Source organism: Anser brachyrhynchus (assembly GCF_964034855.1).
Source record: "Anser brachyrhynchus genome assembly, chromosome: 4".
In the NCBI taxonomy this organism is placed as follows: Eukaryota; Metazoa; Chordata; class Aves; order Anseriformes; family Anatidae; genus Anser; species Anser brachyrhynchus.
Window position 1 is genome coordinate 27,491,653 of NC_137698.1, and position 24,528 is coordinate 27,516,180.

At 39.7% G+C, this 24,528-nt stretch overlaps 1 protein-coding gene across 9 annotated transcripts in view; it reads right to left on the bottom strand.

Moving 5' to 3' along the window:
• PALLD (palladin, cytoskeletal associated protein) overlaps positions 1–24,528 on the bottom strand; it is a 201,763-nt gene that overhangs the window by 11,887 nt on the left and 165,348 nt on the right. For all 9 annotated transcript variants that reach the window (XM_080589024.1, XM_080589020.1, XM_080589023.1 and 6 more), the window contains 4 exons: positions 13,263–13,398; positions 10,851–10,952; positions 8,512–8,733; positions 2,543–2,692 (listed from right to left, as the gene is read on the bottom strand). In XM_080589024.1, the coding sequence (XP_080445150.1) occupies positions 2,543–2,692; positions 8,512–8,733; positions 10,851–10,952; positions 13,263–13,398 (610 nt within the window). The remainder of the gene's footprint in view (positions 1–2,542; positions 2,693–8,511; positions 8,734–10,850; positions 10,953–13,262; positions 13,399–24,528) is intronic.

Consider the following 24,528-nt stretch of genomic DNA (forward strand, 5'->3'; position numbering starts at 1 on the left):
TGCAAAGTGGAGAGAATGAGATAAAAGGAAAGAAGGCGAAAATAAGGACCCAGCTTGAGGCCATACTTAAAGCTAATGGCAAGAGATCAGTTAAGGGATGTAGCCCATAAGTAAAGGCCTAAACAAGGCAAGATTTTATGTTTTTCTAGGTCTGGGGTCAGTTTGCTCTGGATTAAGTTATATGGCAAGTTTTACTGCAAACCCCAGTGGTGTCAGAAGTTTAATTCCAGATCACTGCACTTCATATCATAGGCAATGGCGCAGCATTAACCACCACGGATGATTTCCAAGGTGTGTCAACAAGTCGTTTTACACACATAAATTCTTTAGTATTAGTCCGGATAATGAGACAGCATCAACTGGCAGAGCTTTAACGAACTGAATCCTTTGCTTTAACGAAATAAATTGATTTCTAACAGCCAAGAACGTGCCTTTTTGCTTTGTAGTTTGATGGTCCTAATAGCAAAGACCAGAACCCAGCAACTGTCTAGCAAGTATCTGCCAGTCCATCAGAACCCTGATGGGAGCTCCCCGATATCCACATATTTTGCTTTTCTTAAGGAAAGGTTGCCAAATGTGCCTAACTTTGTGATAGCTTTGAGATGCGGACAACTTTCCATTAGGATTTAGGAAGCTATGCCAAAATTATTTCCACTCGGGATGACTTAAAAGAATTGGAATCCAGATCTTTTAGTGTGAAAGGCTAGTACATTAACTCATAGCCCATCTTTGCCTCCACCGTACTGTTAAATGCATAGTAAAAGCAAGCTAATAGCAGAAGAGTATCTTCGCTTGGGAATCGTACTGTGAAGGAAGAATATAATGGGCTTGGTGAAACAGACAGATGTTTTGTTTAGGAGAGCCAGAGAAGGATGCTTCTGTTTTTTCTCCAAAGAGGAAAAAAAAAGCACAGAGACAGAATTTTATCATTTAACAAAACTGCTTTTTCAATCCCCAAACTAGGAACAGTACAAAAACACCTCATTTTAGTACATTAAAAAAAACATTAACAAACTAGTGTCATCAACAACAAGAGCTAATAATCTAGACTAATTCACTGTTGTGTCATCAAACGAGCTTTACTCAGAATAACAAATGTACAAAAGCAAGCCCTAAACATGCTCACATGAGTTATTCAGGGACAGATGTCAGCGCCCGAATTCAAAGGCAGTTTATTCATCAAGTTATCTAAGATTTTGGATCCCATAGTAACACTACATAGGAAAATACTGCACATGCACTAAAACAACTTTCATAGGAATATGAACAGGATTTGCATCCTAACTTGCATATCTATCTGTGCATTTTTTTTAAATCATTTTTAAACCTGCTGTTAACTTGCTCAACTTAAGTTGAGCAAGTTAACGTGCTTTAAGTTAATTTAAGTACCAAGTGTCGTAACACAATGCTCTTCTTTCCATGTGTAAAAGTTCCCAGCTTGAAGAATTCCCTCGGCCTTTTGCTGTTTCTTTATTCTGTTATTTGTATATGTAGAAAGAACATAGGTGTAAACAACCTAGATTTAAGCACTGCAATTTGTAGAATCAGGGGGCTGGACTACAACTGCTCTTTCCACGTTGCCTGTGCACAGTCCCATACGTTCACACGCTGCAACACGAGCGGGATTGACAGTAAAAGAGCACGGCACAAATGGAAGTGTCATGTTAAGTAACCTAGCAACATTCATAACAGAGCACAACACTCCTGTTTAGATTAAACTCTGTCTCAGTGATAGAGTTTATTATTTTACAGTGTAATTCTACTTGCAGCCCTGGTCTTGGCAAGCTATTTGGTGCTACAGAAGAAAGTAATTCGTTATATCCCTAAGTTATGTTACTGCCTCAGTTTCTCACGTGCAAATAATTTCCCTGGGTTTGCTGTGCTGTAGGAAAAAGTGGATTGAAAAAGTTACTTCACTAGGATGCTCTTGCATTGGATCTGTGAGGAAGAAATAACATTATGAAGCAGTAACGCCGTATTTCAGAACGCTGGTTAGACTTTGGGATCAACACAGGAGACCGTCCCCCCTATATAATAGGGGCCTGAATTTTTTTTTGTCTGACAGAATCACTATCGCTGCCTCATGTAACCATGTGGAGGTGTGATACAATCCCACTTGCTTCAAAAAGTTGGCCTCAGTCAGTAAATGGTGTCAATAGAAGAAAAATGAAAGAGCTGATCAGCCTGACTGGGTTACTTCTGCTTGATTTTTCCCCCTTGTATAACACATATGCAATCCATACTCAGTTAGGATACTGAGATGCTATCGGCTGAAACAAATGGCGGAACAGTGATTAAAAACAACATCCATCCCCTCTGAAACCTCAAGCCCTAGGAAAAAAAAAAAAATGCTGTTGAGTTGCTAATCTCCCGAAGATAGAAAGGCCCCACCCTCCTGATGCAAGGTGAAAACAGAAATCTAACCTTATATACTTGATGGTGACTTCATCATTTAATTAAATTATGCATATGTAAGATGAGATAGTTTTCTGAAGATTCATGTTCAGAAGCATGTTTGCTCTGGAGCCAAACCTTCATTTACCTGTGGGTTAGCAGCCATAATAGTGTAATTCCCATCATCATCCAGGGTGGAGGCTGTAGTATGCAGCGAGCAAGTTCCATCAGGTTCTCTTTGAATTCGGTAGTGATCACTTCTTTTAGAAATTTGCTTCCCATCTTTAAACCAATAAATCTGCGGGAGAAAACAGGGCATGGCTGAGAAGAGGTAGGTGCTCACTGTCATCATTTCTCAATTCACAGTGCTAACAAACATTCACTGCCGAAAACTTCTCTGGTAAGCAATGAAAGAAATCTGGTTCAATCAACTAGCAGAAGCGCAGAACCACGCTCCGTGAACCACTTTCAATAAAAGCCAAGTTAGAGAAGAGCAATGGTTCGGGGAGAAAGACTGGAGCACGAGCATTTATGTAACAAACATAGATGTGCAAAGGGCTGTGCAGATCCCAAAGGCAGAGCCGCAGCTGAACATTTCAAGAATTGCAAATAAATGTCATTACAGAGAAACGTTCCAGATCAGACGAGATTACTAACTCTGCATTTTTCTTTCCCTTAAACCTGAAGAAGCTGGAGAAAGAACTTAAGAAAGCTATGGCTCTCTTGTCAGAAAATAAAAACCTAAACCACAGTGATTACCAAAATAATTTGTTCAATGATCAATTAAGTAGAACAAATGACCTCACTGTTGAAACACCAGATCTGTGGCATATCCTTTACACTGGCTGGCCAGACCAAGAAGCCAGAAGGGGAGTCGGGCGCTCGCTGGCAGCAAGCTGTTCCGTATGCATGGGGCCAGCTCAGCGTAACGGCACGACTGAAACCCACAGCGTCACCCAGCTGTGACAGATACCTACAGAAACAGACAGCTTCACATAGCAACAGGAAACACTTCAAAGTCAGCATTTAGACAGCCTTTAATAACTGCGTGCCAACAACAGTAGAGTTCCAAGTTGTACAGACCAGTTAAATTATCTATCAAACAGAGGCCTTTTCCATTACTTTTGATACACAATTTTACTCTCTGGCTGACCCGAGATCTACTTTTGATGAGCCAAAAAATGATGCATGTAGAATAATATCTTACAGTAATCCATAAGTTACACACACACACCACATATGTGTTTTAAATGCCTTAGACTTGAGGCGAAAAAAAAAAAGACTCAAATATTTTGACTTTTTTCCTTTTAAAAATAAGATGAAACCCCAATCTGAATTCTGCTGAAAACAAGAAAGAAATGTGAAAGCAGACACAGAAACGTGTGAAAACATTACAGCAGGCTGTAGTCAGCTCCCCAAACTAGTATTTGAGCAGAACATCATTTTCTTGTCATTTCTGAAGTGTGCATTACTCCTAAAGCTCAGCTAACCTCCTTCAGGCACAGAGCTTTACCCCCAGCCCTCACTTCTCTTTAAAGCAGCGTTAGCTGAAAATGCATTCCCAAGTGGCTGACGTATGGAGCACGGCACGGAGGTGCAAGAGGGCAGGAGGCGGGTTGTGAAGCCGGCTCCTGCAGGAGGCGGTTTTGTGGTAAAGCCTCAGATCACCTGCAAGTGCATACACACCCCTGCTGCCCTGTAAACAGTTATTCTGGTGGTTTTAGGCTCCCAAATTATCTTAAATTCACCCTGGGTGCTGTGCTCCGCCTTTGCTGGCAGGCATGTCCCCAGGAGGCTGCTTGTGCAAGCGAGGAGGTGTCGCTGGGGGAATGCCGGCGCTGTGCCCCAGCCGAGCCCCCCTCTGGTGGCCAGCGAGCCCCCCAGTGAGCCCCTCGTGGTTGCCCAGCCAAGCCCCTGGGGGCTGGCACCTGTCCCTCCAGCAGGGGGGTGCCTGCATGCTCCTGCTGGCCCCACCCTGCAGGGGGGCAGGAGAAGATGGAGGAGCTGTATGCGCTCCCCACGTCCAGTACTTTGAAGGTACCACTCGTAAAGACGCATGGATGGACAGCAGCTACAGATAATGACACCAGCCTGGGTTACACAGAATCACAGAATGGCTCAGGTTGGGAGGGACCTGAAAGCCCACCCAGCTCCAACCCCTGCCATGGGCAGAGACACCTCCCACCAGACCAGGTTGCCCAGGGCCCCATCCAGCCTGGCCTTGAGCACCTCCAGGGATGGGGCATCCACAGCTTCTCTGGACAGAAGTTGTGTTTAAGCTGTGTTAAAGCAGAGCTTTGGGAAGATCTGCGTTCAACAGCAAGTGCTGGTGAGCTCTCCCAGCCCTGCCCCACGAGCTGTACTTCCAATCAAGTCATTTCTCTGGTGCGACAGGCAAAGGAACATCCAAATACAACGTGTTTCTGACTCACCACTACTGCCAAAGGAGGGAGAAGAACAAGTCCCTCTCTGACAAGTAGAATCAAGTATTAGCACAACAGATGATAGGTCTGGCTTTTACCGTGCTACAAAGGTAACTGTATTTGTCCTGGTTGCATGGCTGTCAGACTGCTCGCAGGAGGAAAACCAAAACGTTTTCCTCACAGCAACTCCTGAAGTGGGAATTTAGGTCTTGTAGTGAGGAGAGGGTGCCTGTTTCCCAGTAAAAATGAAGCAAATCACAATTCCTGATAGAATTTAATTTGCTAGCATTATACAGAGTATGTTCTTCATACTTGCCAACATTTCAAAGCTCTAAATTCATTCACGTGTGGGAAGAATTAAGGGTCTACTTTTAAATTGCATTAAAACACAATAGAGAACGTTTGGGAGAGAATGAATGGAAATTTCCCTTAAAAATTAACTACCATGTATGGTTTTTATATTAACAAGCATTATGTGTAACTAGAAATGATTTCATTTCCTCAATAGCTGGTTATACTTGTTTCCCGTTTTGTCTGTCAGCAGGCTTGCAGAGACTCTGTGGTGCTAACAAAAGATTTAGTAATGTCTTCTCGTCTGCTGACAGAGCACTTACTGGAGATGCAAGAGATATTTGATCACTTCTATACACATGCTAATGGATGTTGGTAACAACATAGCTGCAAAAAATGAGTTTTAACTTGCATGCTTTACATGTGTCATAATGCTGCTTGGAAATCTACTGCATTAAGTAGCAATTATTCAATAACAATGCACTTATCAGAAATATCAAGAGACATGCCAGGAATTATTACATGGAAATACACACAAATATTAACTGAACCAGCTATCCAAACATCATGCATATGTTGTTCAATACTCACTTCCACTAGGTTTAAGACAATTGACATTGATTGGTCTTACTTACGTGTGGTAGATTCTTAATGTTGCCTTTATCTGACATGGAGTTAATAAGTAAAACGCTACCACTGTTGGAGACAATGGCCCTTGCAGTAAAGTATTTTCTTTCTAGGACACCTTTTAGTAAATGTATGATTAAGCTATGTAAGCACCGAGCACTGCATCTGGACTGCTTTTATTTGTACCAGATTTTCAGAAACCAATGTGTAATGACTAGAAATACAATGGAATACACAGTACGAAAGGGTTTTTGATCTTGGGCAGAACAGTCATTTTTAATCACTATGAATTATATTCAGCCATGTGAAGAGAGATCGGTACAAGCTTTGTGCAACATTCAAGTCTCAATTGACCTTTCACATGGCATTTTCCTAATTCTAAAGAGAAATATCCTTTAAAAAGAAGTATTCCACAATCCCTCTTGTATTACCACAGGTTCTCATTTTAATGAGAAAATAGTTTTACATTATGCTGAAGGTTACAACAAAAGTACACTCAGATTTAAAAAGTCATATTTATGAAGACAGAATTTGCACATCAGTATTCAATTTACATGGCATGTTCAGGGGAAAAAATAATCAAACCAATAACCCTGCTTTAGAAAAATCCCTCGTAATCAATGCCAGATTTTAGAAACACTACAGTCCTTCCCAAAGCCATTCCTTGGCAGAGCTGACAGAATACTTTGAAGGGAGGAGCTTTAAGTTAGTAAATTATTTCCAGCTTTTCATTTGCCAAAGTAAAGAATTTATCTGGGGGCAAGACTTCCAGCTTCAACAAATGACAGCAACAGGACAGCCCTCAACCATCAAGCATTTCAAAACTGCTGTCTTGGCATGCTCAAGAAGGTGAGGGGATGACAGAGCCTTTGAGTATCCAGCTAACAGGTAGGTATCTAATGGGCCTGAAATTGGTTCTCTCCCAAGCAACTTGAGAAATCGCACCAAGCATCTGCAAGTGAATGGAATAAAGGGCCATAGTCCCAGGTGCAAGAGCAAATCACTTAATATGCATGCTTTGACACTGCACAAAAACAGAGTGTCGTATCTGAATCGGAGCATGTTCACAACAGCTACTCCTTTACAGTGCGACCCTTTAAGGAAAGCATTAACAATGTGGTCTCCTGGCCGTGCAGCTGCTAATACCAAAACAAGGAGAGCAAGGGAAGGAAGAAGAGACATCCTCTTTCATCTGTCTTAAATCAGATTAAAGTGACTGTGAAACTACACCTTAATTGAAAACTGTGAAAAGAAGGGAATGGCTACAGTTGACTAAGGCTGACTCATAATAGGTCGTTCAGCAACTTAGTCATAAGCTCCAGGCAAAAAGAGCACACTACACCTCTAACAGCAAGGAGGCGATTCCCCTTCCACCCTTATTCAATGCAACAGGCTTTTCTGTACGGTCATCCCCAAAGTAATGCTGGGCACCAAAGGGTTGGTATCACTCGGGCTTCTCAGCGTGTCTACACTAGCTCCAGCTTGAAGCAGGAGTGCTTTTTTTGATACGAGTATCCTGATCACCCACACTTACATTGTGGTAGTTTGCACTGTGAAGTGGTCTTGGAGCACAGAATTGGACCCCTTTCAGATGAAACTGAGCCAGAAAATGTGCTCCAAGAACACAACTAATGTGCTGCATCTGCTGCACTCTGTGGGATGAGATTAGAGCCAGCCTGCAGTGAAACCTCCTGAAACGCACGCAGGGACAGAGAGCTCATTCTACAGATTTGCTCCTCCTGGTCTGCCCCTTTCTTTGCTACCTGACAAAATCCATTTCTCCTATTTACAGTTTGTGCAATAACATACACTTATAGCATTGGACATGTAAAATCCGTTCAAAATCCTCAATACCTGAACAACTTATACCAGAGATTTTCACATTCGCTCCTATCTAGGAGGTAAAAAGAGCCCCTAGCCACAAGGGGTCACTGTAAGAACTGCAAGGACCTCAAAGGGAACACGCTGGCTTTGACAAGGAGTAGGATGCTGCTGCTGTTTGCTTGCTACCTAATGAGTCGGTTGACTGCCAGGCAATTTTTGAAATGAATAAATACCACCTACCAAAGAAAGGCATTATTCCAGACTACTGACATCATGCAGCTGGTACTTGTGTATTTGCTAAAAGGAAATGCTTCCCAAGCCCAACACTCCCTCAGAAGCTCATCATTACAAAACTCACCATCATGTCTCATCTTGCTATTGGGATATATGGGAGCTTACGGTATTTGTCTGCCTTCCTCTAACCTTCAACAAAATTAAATCTTGTTAGAGTGTGTAGATATAAACTCTGCAGTGCTGAAGAATGCAGAGACACCACACTGGTTCCTGAACCAAAAGCAATGTATCTTTGCATTAGCACGTTGCTGTACTTGAGCTAATTAATCCATGTTAACATGGTGTGATTGCTTTTGGAACCACTGTGCCAGCTCACATGGGAATTTCTAGCATTGCATTGCATTCTGTGGTGCAGATACACCCTGAAGGTAACTGAAAATGACAGAAGTATTACTTCTAGGTAAAATAATTGAGATGAAGTCTCAGGAGGGAGGGATTAAGAACTGAAGTCTCATAGTAGATTTTTGCCTGCTATAAATTTAAATACATCCAGCGATAATGAATGTGATTTGTCATTTTATACCAGCTAGGGATCTTGTCAAGAGAGAACATCTGCTATTCCTGTAAGACATGGTCCATGGGGTCTAGGGGCTCACTGTAAGGTACCAATACAGAGCTCTTCAGAGTGTATCTAGAACCGTTCACCTTCTTTTCTTACCTTTGGCTTTGGATTTCCTGCCACTTTGCATGTAAATGTGACTGGCATTCCCTCAAAGATTTTGTAATGCTTCAGCTTTATCTCAAAATATGGTGACATATTGTTATCAATAGGTTCATCTCCATGTTGCACCTCATCATCTGATTCCTCCACAGGAGATCTCTCCAGCCTGTATTCAATTTCACTGATCAATCTTTGCTCAAAGCTGGAGACTTTATATTCCTGTCAAACAAGAAAGGTACGTATTAGTGTGTAGCTTCAACACATTACTTAGCAAGTTATTTTTCTACTTTTTTCTTGTTGTTGTTATTCTACTGATCTCTGACAATCCATTAAGGTTTTACATATAAAAGGAAACTGTATCTTGTTGAAGAAAAACACTATAATCCATGCCTCCAATAACTTCCCTATGAAACAACGAAGACATCTGGTATGAGGCAACAATTGTATTTCATGTTATCTTAAGGTCTAATTTATAAGGGGAAGGAAAGTCATTGGTTGCTTTCTTTCCATTTTTTAAAAAAGCTTACAAAAGTATTCTGAAGCAGTTCATAAAGACGAAAGAAACACTCTAATATTTCCTTCAGGGTAGAGGCAGATTTAGGGTGGGTTTTGTTTCCAGATGGCCATAAGACCATATGGTTCACATCTGCTATTTGCATAGAATTGTAACGGAGGCTGAACCAGAAGGCTAAAATGATTTTGTTTACAGTTGCCTGTAAAAATGAGAAAATGGCAGCACTGTCCATGATATTTGCCTCCCTTCACTCCTGTTACCATGGTCCCCTTTGTCTGGCCAAAAGTATCACTTCTTCCTTAGAAAGAAAATTTGTTATGAGAGTATTCAAGATTTAGAAAGAAGAGTGGAAAGTTTCATCTGGTGTAAAATACTACTACTTGTTTAAATTTGCTATTCAGATACTGGGAAATGTTACTGTGACACACACACACGATCACTTGCCTTCTTGAACTCTTCCTTCTATCTACTTTGCTGTACAGAATCTTGCTCTGAATCTTACTGCTAGCAAAGATAAAGCCAGAATTCAAAGAAATTCAAAAGCAGGAGAAAATCTTTACAAGGCAATGGTCTTCTCAGTCAGCAGATATTTAGGCACTCTTGCAGATGACCTCTAACTATTTTCTCTGCCCTTACTTTATTTAAGGTAGAAAACACATCTCTCATGGAATCTCCTTTCACATACCCATCCTCTGTCTTTGACTTCAGCCTGGAAATTACATGCAGCCTTTCTGCTGGCTGGTTACAGAACTAACCATCACCCTCAGTAAATGGAAGAAGAGAGAAATTTTTGTAAACTGCAGACTTACTTGTTTATTTATTTGTTCCCTGAAAGTTTCTCATAAAAGTAGATCATATACTTTTATGATATGATCTTATATGTGGTATACATAAAGAGCAGCTGATTTAGATGCAAGGCAATTAGTATCGGTTAGCATTACAGCAGAAAGATACTGGAGCACACCATTACTGAAGTTAAGGGGCCTGCACTCAGACCATCTTTAGACCAACTGAGTAACAGACCAACTTTAACACCATGAAGGGGATGCATCCCCAGTCTCCCCAGTTATTAATGTTGGTGACCTCTTGTTATTAACCAAAAGAACAGTAAAATGGAAAGGGCAAAGATGATGGGGGGGGGTCAGTAAAATACAGGGAAAAAAAAAAAAGAACAAGGAAGAAAACAGCAAATGTAACCTTTTGAACATCCACAGGACTCACTACAGAAGCATCAACAGAGCGAGCTTCCTGTAAGGACAGAAAAAAAGATCAAGAGGCAGAAAGAAGACAGAGAAACATCCATGACAGTTTCTCAGAGTGTTTATCTGGAGAAGGTACTTTATGTGGTAACATAAGCAAATGAATGCTACACGTTTCCGAATAGCAACTCTGGCATCTGAACAATGGAGAACGTGTACCTGGTCTTCCAAGCAGACTTTCTGTTGAGTTTTTGGTGTGCATCCAAAAAGTGCAGATTACACACATAAAGACAAGATGCTTTCAAGATAGTAGATGTATTTTTGCCTTGAGAGACTTAAAGGGCAGGACAGAATAGGATAAACGGAAGAGTTTAAAGCAGAGAGAAGACATTTGAGTACTCTCACAACCTTATTCAGTATGGAAAAACTGAGCAATAGGCATGTGGTTCTCCAGTTTACTTCACTGATATATAACACATGAGTTCTGTAATCAAAACCATCCTATCTTGTGTATATTTATTGTCTAACATAGGGCTTTTTTAAAATAAAAGAATCAGCCCGTTAAAAAAGAAATTTGAAAGAAATTTTTTCTTTTCCTATGAACTTGCGGAGTTGTGCAGCACCTGTATTGCAGGCTCCTCTTCTGGTTCCTGTATATTGAAGACAGTTGCAGCACTGTCTGCTCCCAGCAATCGACGAGCCATTTTTTCCTCGTACGTTAACCTCTGAACAAAAACAAAACAAAAAGGGAGAGGAGTAAGAATGAGGGAAAAGCAGAAAAAGGTTTTCATTACTCGTTAAGAACTACAAGCAGGGAGACAGTACGCAACGCTTTATGTAGTATAAAAAAGAGCAGCAATATGTTTTTAACAGAAATTTTCTACCACAGTTTGTAATGCATTTTTTTTGCGTTACAAGTGGCTCCTCTGGCTTAAGCAACCCTTGCCCTGACTGTGCCATTTGTTTCCATCCTCTTGCCAGGAACTTGGGCAGGAATGAGCAATAGGAACTGCTTAAATCAGCATGGCCATCAAAAAAGTGCATGTCAAATCATCCCAAATCTTACTCCTAGCTGTTCTTCTCAACTTTTACATTAGAACCACACGGCAGAAAACTCTGCCAAAATGCCAAGGATATACTACTCTACTACTTCATTATTCTGTCTAACATAAAATGATAGTTTTATAGAAAAAAATACTTTTTTAGATTTTAAATTTTTACTTCTTCTTACTCTTTCTCAAATTAAGGAGACAGCTTATAAAAGACAGTGGCAATTTACACTCAGAAGATAAAGCAAGTTGAAAGATAACTAAGTGTACAATTCAAGTTTTCCAATATTTTTCCTTCTGTGTTCAATACAACACTTCATGCACTTAAGACATGCTTACAAAGCAACATTTTAAAAAAATGTCAGTGAATGAAAGGCAAACTAACTACATGGTTAAATGTCTCATTTAAAAAGAAAAAAAATGAAAGAAGAATGGAAACTGTAAAACATTACATCTCCTTAATGCTTTCATTTTTAAAAAGCTCATTTAAATTCATTTTTAAAAGATGTGACATCGTTGCTAAAGCAGCAGGCTGAGGGTCATGAAAACTAGGTACTAATCTTGGCTAGGTTACAAGCATCTAAACAAGTTGCAAACTTTTCTTTAATTTCTTCTGTGATCACTCCAAGTGCCCACAGCCATGATTACACAAACAGAATCACCCAAGACAGGAATCTGCAAGGCAAAAGCCTCAAGGCAGACGCGAAAACTGAGTATATTGGTTTAAGCTCCCACATCATATGATCACAGATTTCTGTTTTCTTTTCCTTGGGCCATGTGGGCTTCTTCAGGACATTCCATTCATTTGTCCAGGCCAAACATCTCTCTCACTTTCCAAAATAGGCCTGACAGTCATGGTCAGCCCACCTCCTTTGAAAAAACATGAACCTATACACTACCAGAGTGATTCTGCCTAACTACTAAGGAAACTACCAAACCCTCTGCAGTCAATGGAGAAAAGTAAGCACACCTGCACTAGTCACTCGCTGAATGCTTCCCCTACTTCACTCCATTGACTTTATTGAGATTTGGCATCTGGCAGCTGTGGAATGGACAGTTGGACTCAGTGGGGTATCTGGAACTTAAATACCATTGTCCATATCCCAGACACTGTAGCAAACTTCTGAGTACGGTCCTGAGAAACCTAAAGCATACTATCTTTCAGTGACACAAAGCTATCCCCAAGTCATTCCTGTGCTTTTGAAAACATTTCACTGACAAAATAGGGATGACAGTCTACATTTTTTATATACCTTCTTCTTAAAAGAAATTCCTGTTTCAAAGATGCTTAAATCAATGCCTTAATCAACTCCTAGGAGAACTTTGCAGCTGTTCAATTGTTTGTTATGCTTGCCCATTTTACCTCATTTCTTGTCTCCCCAGATTGTTAATGCTTGATAAAGCCTGTAAATTATTACCATAGGGTAGTTCATATCCTTTTGATCAAAAAAAAAAAAAAAAAAAAAAACGTTCCACAACTGCACGATCTAATGATGCCTGATTCCTAATAGGTTCATTTCTCATGACGAACTACCTTGCGCCCCTGTGATGTCCACCTATCACCTATTCTTTCCCCTCTGTTGTCCATCAACTGGGCAAAAGGTAGAGTGGACCTCGGCTGATCAAGTGCTATGCATACACTGTCTGTCCAGCCATTCAGCAGTAATGAACAATTAAAGAAAATGGTCTTAGAGGCTGAAAATGCCCTTGAGGTGCAGATTGTGATGGATTCTTAAGGGAATTCATCATCTTTGAGCCTCTATTGCTTTGTTAAGTCCAAGTAAAGTTGCCCAGCAGGAGAGGGAACTATAGGCCAAAATGTACAGTATCAGTCCTTACAGAAATGCAGCTTTGGAAATGCAATTAAAAAGAATGAATACGTAAAATATAAAAATACTTTACACAGAATTATTTCATATGCAGAGTATCTGAGAAACTACCCTTGATGCCCACACCCTTTCCCCATGGTATTTCATGTTTTTATACCGGTTGCCCGTTGTTCAAAAGGTCTTCCTTGAAGCGAAGTTTTCTTTCCAGATCCTGAATTACAGCATCTTTTGACCCTTGAATCTCTTCATCTGAAGCTATTCTAGCAGTTCTGCCTGTTTTCTTGGGAAATCCCCTGCAAAACAGTACAGGAAAATTCATGAACTTTCCTGAAATCATTGGTATTTAGGAATTACTGGATGAAATCCTGCCATTAGTGAAGAAAATGACATTGTTTCTTTGAGATTAGATGTCTGGCATCTTACTTACTATGCTGTTCCTTCTAACTCACATCACTGATTTAATGGTTAGTTTAAGGACAAAGTTGAAATTATGGTTTATTTTTAAGCATTAGATAAAATAGGGCTCAGGGTAGTGTAGCTGTGGCTGTAAACATCATCTGCTCAAAGAGGAAACTGACGAGTGATGGCAATAAAGCAACAAGAGAGAAAACATGAAAGAGAAAGCATGACTAGATAAGTGGGGACAGAAGATGAAGTAGGTTCCTATTAAGTACCAGATGGGTGAAGATCAGAACAAAGTACAACAAGGCAGTTAATTATTAATTTCCTATATTATTTATTAACTAATTCCTTGGTTCAGCTTTTCTATACACAATGCATAACTTTATGTTTATTCTTCATATCTCTGTGAACACACACCCGGAAGGCAACATGTTATTTCTGAAAGAATGGCCATTCACAGAGTCCAGGTTATACTGGCAAAAATTAAAATCATGCCTGTAAAGCACTTTTCAGCAGCAGGGTTGGCTGCCGGATGATAACCATGTAGCAGTTTGCATTCACAGGGCAAAGCTATTCCTCATAATCTGTCTACAAGTCATGATTATATGTTCAGGATGTCTCACTCCCAATTTCTGGCATGGCATAGGAAATATTTTTTTCCAGTCTGTACTAACACTAAACACTTTTCAGTAATGTTGTGATGGCTCTATTGCAGGAAATACCCCAAAGTTTCTTCTACTGGAGATGAGCTGTTAGTACACAAGTTCACATTGTGAAGAAATGAACATGGCTATCAGTTTTTTAAGCTTGTAGCACATCAGATTTCTCTGGTTAAGTTGCACAACATCATTTAAAACACCAGTACTTACTCACTATTAGTTTCTGTTTAATCTTCAGTGGTTAAATGGGGCTCAGCTCATTACAAGGGAACGACTTATGCAAAACACAGAATCCAATCAGCTAAATTGCCAAACTCACAGGTGGTAGAGATAGAAAAAAAATAAACCAGCATGCTAGGGGTAAACGTCTTTCCAATATGCAACCTGATAATAGAATTACCAGCACCAAACTGTTAAACTACAATCATACCGAGATAACAAATTCCCTTGCATATTGCTTGGTATTATGTTTCTGTAACATGGTTCATGGTCAGATAAAACTGATTCTTCAGAAACTGTTTTCAATGGTAATCTTTACCATTACTTAAAATGAAGCAATACATCAAAAGCTATCAAAAGCCAAAAAGGAATTAAGTGAATAGATGAAGAAGACAATAATTGGAAACATTTCTGCATAAATTCCTAAAACATTTCATACTCTGTTACTGAAAGTAAATTTAAAATTACTGGAAAATGGTGAAGTTCTTGTGAAAAGAGTTTCATTTTCTTATCAAATCACAGGAGAAGAGCAGACATGTGCCTAATGTTTCAGAATGCCAGAGAATAACATCCCTCACTCTAGAAATATTCAGCCATTAGCTGGAGATCTTTTCAGTCCCCAGGCAGAATTATTCCTTCAGCATTTGGCTGGGGATGTTCTCAGTCACAAGTAACAAACTCTCCCTCACTCTGCTTTGGGGAAAAAAGTCAGGAAAAGTATCCCATCTACAGGGAGGCAGGAGGATGCTACGAGGAAGGGGCAAGGTCTCCAAGGATGCCTCAGTAACTCAAGAAATTGGGGGCCAGTAAACAAAGGAAGATACCAAAGGGAAATGGACTGGAGAATGTGGGACGTGGGGATCTGAAGGTAATGTCCCTCAGGGAGCCTGGGCAACTGCTGGAAGGCTAGAGGAAAGGTAGCACTTGTAGAGCCCCGTTTCTCCCCTCACGGTCTTTCCCTTCACCTTCCAGCATCTTAAGCCACCCAGAGCAGCACTGCCACGGAACCGAATTTTGCCATTCTTTGGATAAGGCCAAAAAACAACAAAAAATATGTTAAGAAATACAGTTTTCATTCCACATTCTTATACACTTCATACTCAGGTGATAAAAGCAGTAGGAGACTTAGCAGAAAAAAAAAAAAACCTGCTTGGCATTCAGTAGGCTGTAAAGGTAAAATTTAAAATTTACTCAAGAAAGTCACACCACTGCAATAAAAGAAGGGGTTGGGCTAGGTGCACTGGAGTGGATTTCAAGTCACAAGTTAAAGCATTCTGAGGCGTTACCTCAGAAAACAAAAAGTCCCTAAGCAAGCACACCTACTTTTAAAAGGGGAAGGCATACCAAGCGAATCACAGGTCAGTAGGTTCAATGTCCATACCAAGCACAAGAAAACAATACTACAGTCAGTTTCAAAACAATGCAGGATAATAAGGCAATGCAAATTGTGTTTATCAAACCTCATTAATTTCTCTCTCTGTGGGGCTGGCAGGCACAGAGACAGGCAAAAAGAAGTAGCTTTGATACACTTCAGTTTATGTTTTCTGAATAAGCCTTCAGGAGAGCCAGTAGTTCCCTAGCGAATCAGGGAAACACAGCCTGGCTGAAATTTCTATCATATGGCTGCATAACTGTCTAAAAATACTATTCAGAGAGTATTCTTTTTTTTTTTTTTTTTAATCAAACCAGAAGAACAGAGAGGTCTGTCAAAGGGCTTTACTTAGTTCCATACTTAGTATTTCAACCTTCACTATTAGAATAGTGGAAAAAAGCACATTTCTCAAATTGGCTGATGACATTCAACTTGAACTGCAACTCACTTGCAGGTAACACAACTGTCATTTACAATAATCCTCGTAATTAGTCTGGAGGTGATCTAATGATGATGAAACTCTGGAAAAATGTTCAAAGCCTGACAGCAATACAAATGTAAAATTAACGCTAGCGCATTAATCATCTCACAGAAGAATCTGAGATTAAAACCTGGACACCAATGCAATTATTTCAAAAGGAAGATGAGTACAATTCTGGGACACAATGGCATAAGACAATAAAGTTCATTGTTTCTTTTTATTCTTCTTGTTGCACACAGAGTCCAGTTTTACCACAGCACTTCAAGAAAAATAAAAACAAACTGAAGAATTTGAAAAACAAGAAAACCATAAGATGGTTTTAAAACCATCTGTAACGAAGTCCCTATAAAAATGTTGGGAAAATCCTGCTTATTTAGTCAGGAAATGAGGAGAATTAAGATAAGAGAGGTGAATCAAACATAAAACATCAGAAAATTGCTGGCATTCAATGATTCTCCATGGCCGCTGAGGACAAGCAGAGAACTTAATTTGAAGACAGACAGAGTTCGCTTTGACAAAAACAATGCACAACTCTCCTCTCTCCTTTCCTTCACCCTCCGATGAAATTTTCAGAGAATATTGGAAGCATTAATAGAGTTGGAAAAGGCATATTTAAAGACATTGACACAACAGCAACCACGAATGTGCAAAGAAATGATCAGCTTTTGAGTACTGGGCTGAAATTCATGTCGATTTTAAGCACCTCTAAAATGGGCATCACTGAAGTCACTGAGTGCCTGAATACAGGCATAGATAAAAGCATGCAAGTCTGAATTCTTTTGGTCAGAAAGGGAGCAAGGAAGTTGCTAAAACTCAGGCAAACTTAATTCACACACAGAGATTTTTGACAGCAAAGATTTTTGCAACCTTGGCTTGGCACTTCTTAGTTTTGAGTGTTTGCCCTAACATTTGTTTAGAAAGAAGGCCAAACCAGCAGTACTTTTCATGTTTTAATTACACAGAGTGTGTACTGGATGCGATTCCCTCTCTTTTCCTATGTACCTTTTAAAGTGTAAACAAGGGCAACAGGCTGGCTGTTGTTATCCTTCCAAGAACAAATTCCTGTTTGCAGCCAATATGGCTCAGTTTCACAGAAATTTAAATCAATTCTCTGGTACTGGGGAAATGAACAGTAACTTGACTTCTCTTTTAAAACTAAAGTCTTCCAAAAATACAGCTAATTCCTGTAACCATTTAGCACATTTTTTCACTTACTGTAAGAACAAAGTTACTATAAGCACTATAACAGGCCACGAACTTTGAAGTAGCAGCTGCATATTAAAATTGTTTTAGTCTGATCTTGTCATATATACAGCTCTGTTAGGTAATGTGACATTAAATGCACCCAAATCAAGGGAATGCCTGAGGCAGAGTCCTGACTAAGGATGATTTGTACAAAATGAAACAAAGGTAACAAAGTTCAATTATTTCTACCACCCAAGAACAAGTTATGAAACTATCAAAAAAAAAAAAATCATGCTTCAGCACTGGATAGGATCAAGACTGACGTGAATAATATATAATCCTGCGCATGTCTGACCCCTCTTTAGGACTTGATCAGACAATACACAGAACACATCACCTACAAAGTGCATGTCTACCACCCAAAACTTGTTTTTCTAAGTCTTATCTTTAAAAATGCACTTTTGCTCATTCAAAGAATTACTGTTTTTTCATTCTCCTATTCAGTTCTTTCCCCACCTGAGCAAATTACTCTGCTTCATACTGCACTGATTACCACAGATACGTAAATGCTGTTTGCTTTTCAAAAGATGTCCACATATTTTATATCAATTGAAAAAATACTACCTATTTTGTGACTGGTAATCTCATCTGCCTTTCAGATTGCTAGCAGCATTATACTAGAACCGAGGGTCAAGAAGAAATCACAGAAGCACTGACTGCTCTTGAATGTAGAAAGGCTGGCACAGTTCTTATAGTCCTGAACTCTTGAGAAGAGATAGGTAACTGCCAGAAGAATGTGAAGTAAAACCTACACTGGTCTGAGAAAAGGTAATGTATCAAAAATATTAACTTCAATGGTACATGATGAAACACTACTGGTTAAGGTCTCCGCTACTGTCAAGCACTGTACCTGGTTTTTAGATTCACAGACATTTCTGTAGCATCCTAATCTACATGAAATAAAGTTATAAAATTAAATCCTCAGAAGGAAAAATCTGCAGACCAAAAAAAGCTATAAAGCAACAGTGCAATTTGCATTGAAATAAATGAATGGGTACAAATAGTCTCCATATCTTTTCAGCAGAAAGGTATATGTACTAGTTCTCTTAGTTAAGCTCACTTGTCATCTTGCCACATTCTTAAGCATCTATAACTATCACGTAGAAAAAGAACTAGATAAAAAACATCTAGAAAATTAAGTCTTCCAGATCTAATGATTGTCAGGAGGTCATTCATTTTGGCTACTGTCTGCGTGTCTCCACATTAAACTCTTGATCTCTACTTTTAAGCAACTTGAATAGATTAGATCTGGGGCACAACCAGGCTTTCAAAGTTCAAATGGAACAAATATGCATTCATCATATTTCAAAAAAGCTGACACAGATATTCATTTTACAATAATCACTTGCATGTACATAATAAAAAGGTGTTACACTGCCAAAACAAAACCCCCAATATGAGTTGTTCCTTAGCACAATCAACAAGAAGTGATCTGGTACCACACATAAACCACACAGGTGCTGGTCTAATAGCCACAAGTAAGATCTAAGCCATGGGGAAAGGAGATACAACACAATAAATTATGAAGCTTTAAACAAAAATGTTCTAATGGGCAGGAACAACAGCTTAAGAAAATTGGAGGTTGGGAATGAAAGTAAACCCCTAACATTTGCTGGAATTTTTCCAATGACAGAAACACTTGTTTTCAGATACAGTTTCCTGAGCCCCAGGGACAACTCCAGGTATGAATGGATGAGCAGCAGAGAGAAATGAGGTGAGCTCCCTCAGAAGCAGGAAGACACCCTGACTGTTCTCTGTCTTGTGGTGGAATTCTTAATCAGGAATTAATTAATCCCTTCCTACATATCACAAATTTCTCATCAGCCATACTGTAGGTAACCTCAATTGTTTTACAGTTGTGAGAAACACAACTTACAGAATTGGGAAAAGTAAATGTCAGGTCTACATAGGAGAGCAATACATTTTACTCTAAAATGAAAGCTGACATTTGTACCAACAGACTGTTGAAAGCTGTTAAGATATGAACATGGAGAAATGTAGCTTTCCCTCACAGTAGTCACCATCACTGCTGACTCAAGGAACAAAAGGGTTACTAAAATATTTGTCTCTTGGTGCTATTTGAGACAGAATTCAATGCACAAGTCACTGTACACAGCTGCAAGAACACACCATCAGCTCTGATTCAAAGGGGAAAAAATGTGCAGATCTCTCTGATGTTGCTATTCTCATGATTCCCACAGAATCCCTATTAAGATTTTGAATCATAGAATCACAGAATATCCTGAATTGGAAGGGACCACAGGATCATTGAATCCAGCTCCTGGCTCCACACAGGACCACCCAAAAATCAGACCCCGTGTCTGACAGTGTTGTCCAAACGCTTCCTGAACCCTGTCAGGCTTGGGGCCTTGACCACGTCTCTGGGGAGACTGTCTCAGTGACTGACCACCCTCTGGGTGCAGAACCTTTCCCTAACACCCAGCCTGACCCTCCCCTGTCCCAGCTCCATGCCGTTCCCTCGGGTCCTGTCGCTGTCCCCAGAGAACAGAGCTCAGCGCCTGCCCCTCCGCTCCCCTCGTGAGGGAGCTGCAGGCCGCCATGAGGCCTCCCCTCAGCCTGCTCTGCCGTGGGCCGAACAAACCACATGATTTAGATTTAAGTTTCTGGAGATCACTGAAACGGCAATAGATTTAAAAATCATGTGCAGTGATAAAAGCAGCTTATTTAATTAAATTTTAGAAGAGGCTGTAGACGATCTTGTCTTCAAAGCAATGTTTTCTTTTCCATCTCTCCTCCAGGAGAGGAGTATTAAGGATCTCCTCCAGAGATGAGAATTAGAGTAATTCTTCTCCAGAAGAGAATCTAGAGTACTAGATTTACTTTCAACAATTCTTTATAGTCAGATTTTTTTTCTGTTTGTGCCTATGGTGATATTATTGAAGATATCTACTTGAAGAAAAAGCATCTACCTTAAGAAAAAAAAATACAATTTTTGAAGTTCTTTTCAAAAGGATGTATGTATAGCCGACAACACATGTTTTTAGAAACTGTAAAGGGACCCAGGTTGGATGACTCCACACCTTTCTGTATAGCAGGATTTATATTCTTTTTATTTCATTATTTTCATTATTTTATGCTCTTACCCAGAATTTCTTTTCTGATCATTAAAAAATGTATACCTATTTTGAGACAGATATAATTCATTTTTGCTATGAACGGTAAAGACCAGATTCTAGCTTTAAAAGATTTAAATGTGGACAAAACAATTCTAGGTTTCTGTCGCACCAAGTCTGTTTCCTGCATGCTTTTTGTAACTGAAAGCTAACCTGAGTCCAATACATTTACCCAACCAAAGAGTTTTCTTTAGGTAAAGGAACAAAGAGCCAAAATTTTTACCAACAGTATCCAACAACATCACTGCAGCCAAGTTTTACCTCAGAAACAACTGATGAGTGTTCATAATTCCCGTAAGTATTTAATTAGCTATGGAGCTCCACCAGCACTTCTTGTCTTGCTTAATAACACAACGCTCTGGCAAGATAATGAGTTTATCAAATTGGCCCCACCACAAAAAATGGTTGTTCCTGAAGCTTGTTCAGCTAACATCGCTACAACACACCCTCGTTTTCAAGCTGTGGCTAACAACGAAAGTGGCTAGAGCTTACTGGAAAGTTGAGATATATTTTATTCAACTGAAACATTTACCATAAAACTGTTGCAAATAAATGTTTAGACTATTTAAAGGTGAATTAGTAGGTACTAACTACACAAAGCTGCTGTCCATGTTTCAGATGTCCAAATGAAATATAGAAAATTCACAAGTAGCTGTTCCCATGATTCAGACAAGGCTGTAAGACTACATGCTGGGAGGAAAAAAAAACAAACAAGCAAAAAAAACAACCCAACAACATGCACAATGTCTATCTATCAACTGGGAAGAATATTCATTTTATCAAACTGGTTTAAATAATGATACGTTATCTACAGAGTCTCAGGGTCCAAAACCAAGGGAAAATTCAACTCTCAGCTAAAACATTAGCACTGCAATGGTTATTATTTACCTATATTCTGCTCCAACTACGAAAGCAATCAGAAGAAAATAAGAATGGTGCATACTTACTACTTATTTTTTTAAAAGCATTTAGTCATGAAAAAACACTGAAATGTATGAAAAAATAAACAATTATTCAATAAATTCTACAGCATATCAAGACACACAAAAGTAGTCTACAGGATTTCTTATTCTGCCAAGTAATGTTTGTTTGGTAATTACAGGAGACTGACATGGCTAAATAATTATTGATTTCTTTCAGACATTTGATTATCATTGTCAAGGTACTCATGCCTGAGTGAGAAAACAACAACAAAACCAACCAAACAAAAATAAACGACAATGGTAAAAAGACCATATAATCAAAATACTAGGAGTGAATTACCAACCCTGAAATATACAGTCACACAGAAAAAATGACAAGAGAAAGGAGCTATGAAAATACTGAAGGCAGGCAGGAAAACTGTGTTAAGCACATTTTGTCTCTTAGAGGCACTTGGTACGAAATTGTAGAAGTATCTAAATGCAATGACAGATTCAAGTCTACTTCCATTGAAGTGAAAATATAATAATAAATAATAAAGTTATCTTCTAAAGAAGAAATCCTACCACTTCAAACACTGTACTTGGAGTCTCTACTCAAACATGCATCTCCTTTCCATGAAGGGCATTTCAAGCAGTAGCTAGTTCACTTTCAACAACACAATCATATTCTCAATATCACCACTACATGACAGATTTGAAAGTAGAGACAAAGCTAAATGGCTTGACTAGCTTTTTAGATGCTGAGCTGAAGCAAAACTGAATACCTTAATTAATTCCGCGCACCTTGTCTGTTACAGCACACTGCCAGGTAACAGTATCATCCTTTGCAAACAGTGGATCTCAGAGATGCATGGAGTACATGGTAAGAATATAGGTTTAGGATATGGAATACTGTGAGTGCTCAAAAACTAGAGCATCTCAGAAAGATACATATGTTCAAGGAAAGAGGATTTGTGAGGGTAGAGAAAAAGTCAAGGGGAAAGATGAAGCAAAAGTGAAGGTATGAAAACAACAAATACAGAAGAACTGAAATTGAAGCACAAAGCAGAAGAGACCAAATGACTTGCTTATTTACCCAGCAAGTCTAAAGACACAGGCATTAGTAGGCTCTAGTGAATGTAAAATGAAAGGGGTGAAGCCAGAGAAAAACAGGCAGAGATATATAACAATAGAATTTTTTCTGCATCAAGCAGTACATCCTTTACCATGTTTTAATGTTATAATTAAGATGACAAATGCTCATTGTAAATATATATACAGATGTATAAATCATACACACATAAACTCAGCATGGTTAACATGATCCAGCTCCCATCTGGATTACATTTCCTAAGGGAATGGCAGGCCAAACAGCCCCAACCACCTTATCGGGCCCAGCTCAGAACCTGAGGCTGCTGTCTTGCCCTGGGGGGAGAGACACCCTGTCACATGCACACCCAGGCTGGTGGCTGCTAGTTTTGGGGAAGCATCCTTGCAGAGTGCAGCCTGTGTCCAAAGATAAAAGGAAATGAGGAACACAGCTGAATGCCTCGAGTAAGAACATATGCCTGAACATAGCATAATAGGGAGAGAATCACAGAATCATTCAGGTTGGAAATGACCTCTAAGATCAGTTAGTCCAACCTTTAACCTAGTGCTAAAGTCCACCACTAAACTATGGTACTAAATTCTACACGTTTCTTGAAGACCTCCAGGGATGGTGACTCCACCACTTCCCTGGGCAGCCTGTTCCAATGTCGCACAACCCTTTCAGTGAAGAAATTTCTCCTAATATCCAACCAAAACCTTCCCTGGAGCAACTTGAGACCACTTCCCCTTGTCTTATCACTTGGTGCATGGGAGAAGAGCCCAATCCCCATCTCGTTATAGACTCCTTTAAGGTAATTGTACAGCACAACAAGGTCTCCCCTGAGCCTCCTTTTCTCTAGGCTAAACAACGCCAGTTCCCTCAGCCGCTCCACATTAAGACTTGTTCTCTAGTCCCTTCACCAGCCTCATTGCCCTTCTTTGGGCAAACTCCAGCACCTTGACGTCCTTCCTGTAGAGGACAGAAGAGAAGCATGGAGAAGCTGCTCTCCACATTAATGGAACACAGTGAAGGCCTGAGCTGTTGCTGCCACCATCACAGCACATAGAAAGGAAATCGAAAAAGAACCCAGTCCCCATGGTTGCCTACAGTGGATTGCCCTAAGCAGCACAACAGCACGTGCCCACAGAGCTATGTAGCTATGTGTCAAATCAGGGGCAATCCTGACTCCTATGTGTCAAATCAGGAGCAATTTCTTGGGCTGTGCTTACCTGCCAAGCTGTCAGTAAATCAATCATGCAACTTTCAGCAGAGAAACTCAGCCAGTGCAAAGGACACAGAGTAAGACAGAAAATCATAACTAGTACGAGTGCAAGAGCAAACTGTACTATTTATTCATTTTTCTCCCAATTCTGTTTTATGGCCAGATTCCATAATGAGCCATATGACAGAAATCAAGATAAAGAAATGCTTATTAAAGCATATATATGATTTATTACTCTGATATCTGTCCACCTTCCTCCTTCTCTTCCTTTGCATATCTTGGACTGAAATAACAGAAGTTCCCACCACAACGGTATGTAGCTGAGCAAGTCACCTAGATACTGTAGATATGTTTAGACAAACTTCTAGACAAAGTTATAAATAAGCCTTGGATACAGCTATTCTCATTTTTGTTCTTCAGCATGTCTCTTTGATCTCTAAGGATGGAATGAGAATCTAGTGCCAGTGGAAAAGACAAACTGATCTATGACGGGAGCTGACATGCTCCAAAATACTATTTTGGCCTTTAGGGAAGACAAAAGGGGAAAACAAGTATGTGGAGTTGTTAGGAGGAGGGGCTCTGTTTGCTTTTATGCACTTCTTTTCAAAATCCCCTCCTAAACCCTTTTCCAAACTTCCTTAGGGGAAAGAAACAAAACAAAACGAAACAAAAAAAACCCTAGGCAAGAGTCAATACA